This window comes from Martes martes (assembly GCF_963455335.1).
Source record: "Martes martes genome assembly, chromosome: 10".
Classification (NCBI taxonomy): Eukaryota; Metazoa; Chordata; class Mammalia; order Carnivora; family Mustelidae; genus Martes; species Martes martes.
In genome coordinates this window covers 7,134,917-7,143,692 of record NC_137898.1, presented here as the reverse complement: position 1 = coordinate 7,143,692, position 8,776 = coordinate 7,134,917, and the positions used below count along the sequence as shown (strand labels likewise).

Sequence of the window (8,776 nt, the reverse complement as noted above, 5' to 3'; positions counted from 1 at the left end):
ACCCGCCCCCCGAGCCGATTGGCTGGATTGCTGGGCCCAGGATGGGCCGGGGGTGGGGCCATTTAAAGACCTCGGGACGCGGGTGGTAGTAATCGGAGCGCAGGGACCAAGCAGGTTCCCGTGTAGCGGTCTGATCCCCCGCGTCACCAGGCTCATGTCCTCGGGATGAGGTGGACTGTGTTTCTCTGACGGACTCTTGTGTACCCTCTCCCCCCCCGGCGGAGCGGAGACCATGGCCTCTCCTCAGGGCTCCCGGCCTCCGCTGGAATTCGGGGGACCCCTGGGTAATGGGGCAAGGGTGGAATCTGGGGTCAGGCTCAGCGAGGCGGGGTGAACTGCAAACGGCTGCGGGGGGGGGGCAGAGGAGCAGGATCTCAGAATGGAAAGCTTTGAAGGGTGTCCAGAGGCAGAGGGATCTGGGGGTTGCGGGGGACTGGGGAGGGGGCTGCAGAGCACGGGATCTGTGGAGGATCGTACCGAGAGCGGGAGGATCTTTGGGAGCGGGGCTCAAGACGGAAGGGAAAGGGCCGAGGGCTGAGAAGGGGGTATGGAAGAGGGCAGTGGGAATGTGGGGGGGGGGCCCTGAGGGGTCCTGGGCAGTGGGAATGCGGAGGGGCCCCTGGTGCACAGCTGCGGAGCGGACGCCCGACGCGATCGCCCCCGCGTCTCCAGGCGCCGCGGCGCTGATGCTGCTGCTTCCTGCCACCATGTTCCACCTGCTCCTGGTGGCCCGCTCGGGCCCGGCGCGCCTCCTGGGCCCACCCCCCTACCTTCCGGGGCCCGAAGTGCTGTGGAGCCCGCAGATGCTGCTGCTGTGGCTCACCTGGCTCGGCCTCCAGGCGGCTCTTTACCTATTGCCGGCGCGCAAGGTGTGGACTCGGCTCGCGGCGGAGGCGGGCGGAGGGAGGGGGTTCACTCTCACTCCTTATCAGAGCCTCTTTGTGCTCACAGGTGGCGGAGGGACAGGAACTGAAGGACAAGCGTCGCTTGCGCTACCCCATTAACGGTGCATGGTGGCGGGGATGGGGGGATGGATCCCCGCGCTGGAGTTGTGCCGGTGGGGGTGGAGCTCTAGACCCGGCGGAGAGTAGCCCCCAACCCCAAGCTCCGTTAGATGCCTGTGTTACCCTGTGTGCCCGGGGTAGCCTTGGGGGTTTCAGTGTCCCTCTCCACGTCCCTTGTTCCTCCACACCTACCCGCAGCATTTGCTCTTACTCTATGCACCAGAGCAGTGGTTGGGGTGACCCCCGGAAAGCCAAGGGCAAGGTCATTGACCTCCTTGGGCTTTGGACTGTGTCTGTGTGTTGCGGGGGTGGGGGTGGGGGTTGAGGGAGGGATTGGAGGGGAAAGGCACAGGTGTAGGGGCACAGCCCCCAGGACTCATTGTGTACTGGTTTCAGGCTTCCAGGCCCTGGTGCTGACAGCCCTGTTGGTGGGCTTGGCTGTGTGCGCCGGGCTGCCTCTGGGGGCGCTCCCAGAAATGCTCCTGCCCTTGGCCTTTGCAGCCACCCTCACGGCCTTCATCTTCAGCCTCCTTCTCTATCTGAAGGCTCTGGTGGCCCCTGCCTCAGCCCTGGCACCTGGGGGGAACTCAGGTGAGAGGGGTCCCAGTAGAGTGCAGACAGAAGCAGATAGGGGTGCTCGCTCGCATCTTCAGGCTCCGTTGTTCTGCAGGCAATCCCATCTACGACTTCTTCCTGGGACGGGAGCTCAACCCGCGCATCTGGTCCTTCGACTTCAAATATTTCTGTGAACTGCGGCCTGGCCTCATCGGCTGGGTATGCTGGGCATGGCTATGTGGGCCAGGAGGAGGGGCGGGGTGGGGAAGCAGTGCTTGGGCAGGGCAGGGCCCGGCCACTATTGCACAGATGAAAACCATTAATCATTCATCCCACAAATACTGGTTGAGTGCCCTGGACACTACTCCAGGTATGAGGAGACCAAAGAGAAAGAAAGTTATAGGAAAGCGAAAAAAAAAAAAAAACCCAAAACAAAACTCTGTCCTCACGGAGCCTACACTCTAGGAAAAACAGACAAAACATAAGTGAAATCTGCACAGCACGGCAGGGGTGCTATGTGCTAGGGAGAAAAAGCATGGAGGGAGTTAGGTGAGCAGGTGCGACTTTAAATAAATCAAGCTCAAACTCTATTTTGAGGACAGGAGAGGCTGATGCTATGCCACCTGCTGGTCCTAGCGGTGTAGAACTTGAGACTGATCATTGGGCGTAGCAAGCTGTCCATCACTAGTGGCCTTGAGGACGTGCCAACTGTGGTTATGGGTTATGATCACCCATGCTGGACTGTGGTCACAGCTTCCCCAAGGGTCTCTTGGGCAACGTCCCTCATGTCACCCTGGAGACTAGAGGTAAGAGGAGGCCAAGGGTCCACCATGGATCTGCACCCTGGCCTCCAAGGCGATTTCCCCACGAGTAAGCTGGGATAAAGTGAGAACTTCCTGCGAAGGTTCTGGTGAGGGTTAGAAGTGGTCACGTTAGTGACAGCGCCAACCCAGCGCTACCAGAATGGGTTTACTCATGTGTATTTACTGTGAGCCAGAAACATGCCTCGTGTCAACAAGTCCAACAGAACATGAGGCAGGTCCATGATTAACTCCAATTACCACATGGCGTGGGGGGGAAGGAGCCTTTGGTGAGGGAAAGCAACTTGCCCAAGTAGGAAAGCGGAGATTTAAAACCAAGCCTGACGTGTCCAGTGGCTTTCTATGTTGCTCTCCCCAAAGGAACATGACAGGACAAGGCGAGAGCCCACGGGCAGGGAGCCTCTCTGGAGGTGTCTGTGGCAGCCTTTGTCCCGGGTACAGGGACTGGATCTGTTCAGCAAAGGGCCGAGGACTTAGTGGCCCAGAGCTGAGAGAGAGATAAGGGGAACGACTGGCCACTGCCCGTGGAGACAGACTGTCCTATCCTCCCTCTCCCACGTCCCCAGGTCCTCATCAACCTGGCCCTGCTGGTGCAGGAAGCGGAGCTTCGGGGGACTCCCTCACTGGCCATGTGGCTGGTCAATGGCTTCCAGCTACTCTATGTGGCTGATGCTCTCTGGCATGAGGTGAGGCTGCACCAGGCGAAGAGGCAGGGAGGGCATTTGAGGACCTCATGGGGACTAAGCGGGTGTGTCTGGGTCCCATCCCTGCAGGAGGCTGTCCTCACCACCATGGACATCACACACGATGGGTTTGGCTTCATGCTGGCCTTTGGGGACCTGGCGTGGGTCCCCTTCACTTACAGCCTGCAGGCCCAGTTCCTGCTCCACCACCCACAGGCCCTGGGACTGCCCATGGCCTCCGTCATCTGCCTCATGAATGGTCAGTCAGGACGGGGCTCCTCCCCCTTTCATTCATTCCTGCCTTTTCTTCAGCACCCTGTAGATACTAAGCCTCAGGTGCTCCTCTAACACGGGGGTGGGGATGGGGGGGGTGTGGGGGAAGGGCTGGGTCCTAGGTCTCCAGGCGAACGGAGTCTGGGCTGCGGGTGGATGGTCAGGGTCAAGTAGAAGGCTCTAAACCTCGACCCTGACCACTTGCCCGTGCCTTCTCCTAGCTGTTGGTTACTACATCTTCCGGGGAGCCAATTCCCAGAAGAACACCTTCCGGAAGAATCCGTCTGACCCCAGAGTGGCTGGTGAGCTGGGCTGCCAGGAAGCCATGAGCAAAGCAGTGCAGCTGGGCTCCTGCCGGGTCCCCCATCCCACTCCCTGTCTTCCCCCAGGCCTTGAGACCATCCCCACAGCCACGGGGCGACAGCTGCTGGTGTCTGGGTGGTGGGGTATGGTCCGGCATCCCAACTACCTTGGAGACCTCATCATGGCTCTGGCCTGGTCCTTGCCCTGTGGTGAGTGGCTTGGGGGGGCATGGGATGGGGACCACACGTGAGGGGGACAGAGGTGGTGACCACAGGATGCCCCATCTGGGTGTGGAGGTGAGAACGGGGACGTCCCATCCCCTAGCAGAGGGAGGGATCAGGGAGCTGGGAACAGACTCAGTGAGCGGCAGGGGGCGGACCTCCATGCCAGTCTTGCGAGCCAGCACCGCGCTGCAGACCTTCCCAAGGAGCCCCAGTGTCCCTGTGAACCATTTGATGGGGAAACCTTTGTGAACTGGGGGGCTGCTGGGTGGTCACAGCCTCCATGTCCCCACAGGAGTGTCCCACCTGCTGCCCTACTTCTACGTCCTCTACTTCACGGCACTGCTGGTGCACCGCGAGGCCCGGGACGAGCAGCAGTGCCTGCGGAAGTACGGCCTGGCCTGGCGTGAGTACTGCCGGCGCGTGCCTTACCGAATCCTGCCCTACGTCTACTGAAGCGGCTCTGCTCACCCGGGCGGGGCAGGTGCCCACCCATCTGTCAGCGCAGCCAGCACCGGGAGCCTGGGCCCTGCGCTGCTCTGAGCTCCAGCAAGCAGGGACGAACAGTCTCGGACAGGGGCTCTGGAGCAGTAAGAAATGCAGCCAGTGCCCAACAACGGGAGTGGAGGGGCTGCTCTTCCTCCTGGATAAACATCTGGAAGCTATGGTACCACTTCCCTCCCTTTCTGGGGCCAGGGTGTTTAAAAATGGGCTGGGTCACCTCGGATTCAGGACAAGCTGCGAGGTGGCTTTTGGGCTTGAGAGTCTGGGGATGCCGCGGTTGCCGGGGGGGGGGGGGGGGGGGGGCGTGGACAGCAGCTGTGGGTCAGAAGCAGGTACTGATGACAGGGCAGACCAGTCACAGCTTTATTAAGGACAGGGAGATCCCAGATCAGCCCGGGAGTTCCTCGATGAGAATTCTTGGAGCAGGTGGCAGGGGGCCTCCCCAAAGCCGCTCCAACTCCCCGGTGAGGGCTGCCACCTCCTCTGCCGCCACAGCATGGGCTCGATGGGCGCTGGCACAGTCCAGAGCCAGCGGCATGAGGGCCGTCTCATTTTCATTGGTCCAAGCCAGTAGGAACTGGCACTTCTTCCGCGCCCGGTAGAGGCGATCTCGCTCTTCTGTGGCCAAGGCTTGCTTCCGGGCCCGGCCCAGGGTCTGTGCCAGGTGCCCCAGTGCTGCCAGCGTGTAGCCCTTCTGGTCTGCCGGGCCTTCGCCCATCAGGATGCGGGCAGCTTCGCGCATGGCGCCCCGTGTGCCCAGGGGCCCGGGAGGATGTTCGCCTGCTTCAAGCACCTGGGCTGCGGCCTGCAGGGCTTCCTCGGCAGAGGCAAAGACCTGCTGCGCACCCAGTGCTCCCGACACGCCGAGCAGCGTGGCACAGAAGTCGGAGAGCAGCGCATCGTCGCCGCCGTGATACAAGGCAAGAGTGTGCGCGTAGGCAAACAGCACGTTGGGCAGCTGGAAGCGCACGAGCGGCGAGGGCGGGCTGCGGCTCAGGCTGGCCAGCGTGGGGATCCGGGAGGGCACGGTGGGCGAGCGGGCCTCAGGAGCGTCTTCGAGAAGCGGCTCGGAGGCGGCCTCCTTCGCGGGTTCCGGTGGGGTCCTCGCGGGGGTGGGCTCCAGCTCCGCAGGGTCACGGCCCGCGGCATCATCCACCTCCTCCAGAAGCCGCGGCCCGGCCCCGCGGCCCCACCACCACGGCCGCCACGGGGGCAGGAGCCGCCCGGCCTCGCCACGGCTCAGCAGCCGCTCGAAGGCCGCCTTCTCGGCCGGCGCCAGCAGCTCCCAGAGCCCGGTGAGGCCACCTGGCGCCGGGCCAGACTTGAGGCCCGCGTCCTCGGGGTCATCCTCGGTCTCGCGTTGCTGCCGCAGCCGCCGTAGGGCGCCGGCCAGGCGGCTGGGTGAGGCGCTGCGGCCGCGGAGCTCTCCCAGCACCTGGTCCCGGTAGAAGTCTTCGGCGCAGGTGCCGTGCGCCCGGTAGCAGCGCAGCGAGCAGTAGGGCACGTTACAGCGAGGGCAGGTGTAGCGCGCGGGCTGGGCCTCCCCGGCCGGGCAGAAACCGCAGGGCCCGGCCGGCTCCATGGCAACTGGCGCCCCGCGCCACTTGCGAACACGCGCAGGCAGCTCCGGACAACTTCCGGTGCTAATCGGCTACTTCCGCCTCCTTGCGAGGCCGACGGAGCGTAAAGCCCCCGAGGCCTTTCGGCAACTTCCGCCCACCCTCGGAAGCCAAGCCCCACCCCACTGTCAAATAGCTCTTGAGCAGGCGCAGGAGCGGGTAGGGACGCACGGGCCCCGCCCTGCGCGGTGAGGGAGCAAGGGCAGGTGCCCGAGGCCCGTGCTCCGCTGGTACCAGCTCGCCCCCTAGTGGTTCCCTTGAAGCACGGTAAAGCGACCTGGCAGAAATGGATCTCCTCGAAGCACCTCCTCTAAGGCCCCTAAATGCCCCCGGCCTATGGGGGATGCGATGCCTCCCTCCACTGGAAGGGCAGCTATTCTACTAGGGGACACGGACACATAAAGGGGAGTGCAGAAAAAAGGTGAAGATGGACTCCTTGGTCTAGACTCTGTATGTGTGTGTTGGAGGCATTTTCCCTCTTGAGAAGAAAGCAACTTTTAGCAGGTATCTGAACTCCTGTTTGATTTCCCCTCCAAATCTATGGTTCATCCAACTTTAAAGTGCAGAATCCATACTAGGTGCCAGAAACACACTGAGCAGCAAAGAGATGGGGTCCCTGTCCTAATGAAGCTTAGTTTGTAGAGTGGGGGGTGATAACCCACACAAACCATGCTAGGGCCCCGAGGACTTGGTCCATCGCACCCATGAAAAGAGAGCCGTTTCTTTAGTCCCACCTCCAGTAAGTTCTGCCTTCACAATACCTTGTATTTATCTCCTTATGGATCATCTATTTCCCTATCAAGATCTGGGTGGATTTGAAGACCTTCAAGTCCGTTTGTTTTCCACATCCCATTACTACTGGCAGTTTCAGTTACTAGTTCCTTATCTGGTTCCCTTTCTTGCCAGCTATCCAGAGAAACCAGCCAGAGGAAGCATTGGATCCCAAGTCGGATCACATCAGGCCCTGACTTAAACCCTTCCCTGTACTTGGTGACCCTCCGTTGCACTTGGACTCAAAACTGAACTCCTGTTCAGGTCTGACAAAACCACACAGCTTTGCACACACTCCATCCCCAACCTCCCCTCTTTCTTTGCAACGCCCTCCTTACTTTCTTTGAGACTCTACCACTTGTTAACTACCTTCCTCACTTAACCCACAAGAATCAAATGTCTAGAAGGGAGATGACTGACTTTTCCTAAAGATTACGAGAGATAAAAAGAGCCTGTAGGCTTGCACACTTCCTATGTGGCAGGTGGCCTAAGACCTTCACATCCTCTATATTCTTCACAACTCTCCAGACATGAGAGCAGAAATTAAGTCATTTTAAGGTTGAAGAGTCAGAAAATAAATGAAGCAAGGATTCAAACTGAAGGCAGTCCAAGTCTGGATACAAGATCTTCACCTCATGTTAGACCGTATTTCGAGAACCAGCAGGTTCGAAAACCTTCACAAAATGGGTGGGTGCCTATGTTGCTAGGGGAACTTTGAATCAGGCCCAGAGAATCTACTCCCAGGAACACTACCAACCAACCCACCAACCTGAGCTGTGATTTCATTAAAAGTTAGCTAGACAGGTGGAGCTACAAACAAGGTCACCATCATGCCAAGATCATCAGGCAATGCTTTCTGTGGCAGCCACTTTCAGAGAACAGGCATGGGCAATGAAGTCCCAGTAAGGTAAAAGGGTCTACAGCGACCACTGGGGTGACTGCAAACAGGCAGGTCTACCTCGATATAGCTGTTAAGTCCTAGCTGAGCAACAGGCTGCTTACAACCAGGCACAGGTACTAAAAAAAGTAAAAGTTCCACAAGGTCCCTTAACTCTTCCCCCTCCCCCTTAACCTCAGGCCCCCCACCACTGCCTCCTGGCAGTCTCTCCTTTGCTGTCCTGCCCGCTGCTCTTTTGCTGTGTATTCAATAAAATTTCATCTCCTTTGTTCTGCCTTGGGTGAATTCTCTTTCAGGGCCTGCACCACTGACTTCCCCCCAGTAGGGGTGGCCCATACTTTCTCAAGTAGGGACATACTGGACCTGTGCCCTGGACTCCACTAAGGCCATAGCTAGTCCCAAGTTCAGGAAAAGTCAGACCACCCTTCCCTGATATATCTTCTACCCAAATTTCTCTGCTGATGCCTCCATAATCCTCCCACAACAAGGATTCTTATCTCCTCTGTTTGAACAACAAGAACAGGGTGCCTGGATGGGTTATTCAGTTAAATGTCTTGACTTGGTTTCAGCTCAGATCTTGAGATGGGGCTCTGTGTAGAACCCCATGCTTGGGGTGGGGCGAGAGCGAAGATTCTCTACCTCTGCCCTCCCCTGCTCCATTTCAAATAAACCTTAACAAACAGGGACTCCTGGGTGGCTCAGTTGGTTTAGCCGCTGCCTTGGGCTCAGGTCATGATCCCAGGGTCCTGGGATCAAATCCCACATCAGGCTCCTTGCTCAGTGGAGAGCCTGCTTCTTTCTCTGCCTCTGCCTCCTTGTGTTCTCTCTGACAAATAAAATCTTAAAAAACAAAAAACAAAAAAACCTTAAAAAAACAAAAAACAAGGGCGCCTGGGTGGCTCAGTGGGTTAAGCCGCTGCCTTGAGCTCAGGTCATGATCTCAGGGTCCTGGGATCAAGTCCCACATTGGGCTCTCTGCTCATCCGGGAGCCTGCTTCCTTCTCTCTCTCTGCCTATTTGTGATCTCTGTCAAATAAATAAATAAGATATTAAAAACAAAAAACCAGAACAGTAAAAAATTATTTGGGAGACTTATCAAGTTATTTGGATTAGGAAATCTCCCC

The 8,776-nt window shown here is 58.7% G+C and overlaps 2 protein-coding genes across 2 annotated transcripts; one reads left to right on the top strand and one right to left on the bottom strand.

Moving 5' to 3' along the window:
* The first annotated feature begins 73 nt into the window (after positions 1 to 73).
* TM7SF2 (transmembrane 7 superfamily member 2) lies at positions 74 to 4,525 on the top strand. Its single transcript, XM_080817258.1, has 10 exons — positions 74 to 284; positions 673 to 869; positions 952 to 1,006; positions 1,401 to 1,595; positions 1,675 to 1,778; positions 2,947 to 3,066; positions 3,154 to 3,322; positions 3,558 to 3,638; positions 3,726 to 3,848; positions 4,156 to 4,525. The coding sequence occupies exons 1-10, from the start codon at positions 233 to 235 to the stop codon at positions 4,314 to 4,316; spliced, it is 1,257 nt and encodes a 418-aa protein (XP_080673384.1). The 5' UTR covers positions 74 to 232; the 3' UTR covers positions 4,317 to 4,525.
* Positions 4,526 to 4,703: 178 nt separating this feature from the next.
* ZNHIT2 (zinc finger HIT-type containing 2) lies at positions 4,704 to 8,677 on the bottom strand. Its single transcript, XM_080817259.1, has one exon. It carries the CDS (start codon positions 5,944 to 5,946, stop codon positions 4,753 to 4,755), a length of 1,194 nt encoding a protein of 397 aa, XP_080673385.1. The 5' UTR covers positions 5,947 to 8,677; the 3' UTR covers positions 4,704 to 4,752.
* Between the last annotated feature and the right edge of the window lie 99 nt (positions 8,678 to 8,776).

Excerpts from the sequence above, each read along its gene's own strand:
- TM7SF2 (XM_080817258.1), top strand. The coding sequence starts at position 233 with ATGGCCTCTCCTCAGGGCTCCCGGCCTCCGCTGGAATTCGGGGGACCC. Across the intron at positions 1,596-1,674 it reads GGCACCTGGGGGGAACTCAG|GCAATCCCATCTACGACTTC; the intron begins GTGAGAGGGGTC and ends GTTGTTCTGCAG. Across the intron at positions 3,323-3,557 it reads CGTCATCTGCCTCATGAATG|CTGTTGGTTACTACATCTTC; the intron begins GTCAGTCAGGAC and ends GCCTTCTCCTAG.
- ZNHIT2 (XM_080817259.1), bottom strand. The coding sequence starts at position 5,946 with ATGGAGCCGGCCGGGCCCTGCGGTTTCTGCCCGGCCGGGGAGGCCCAG.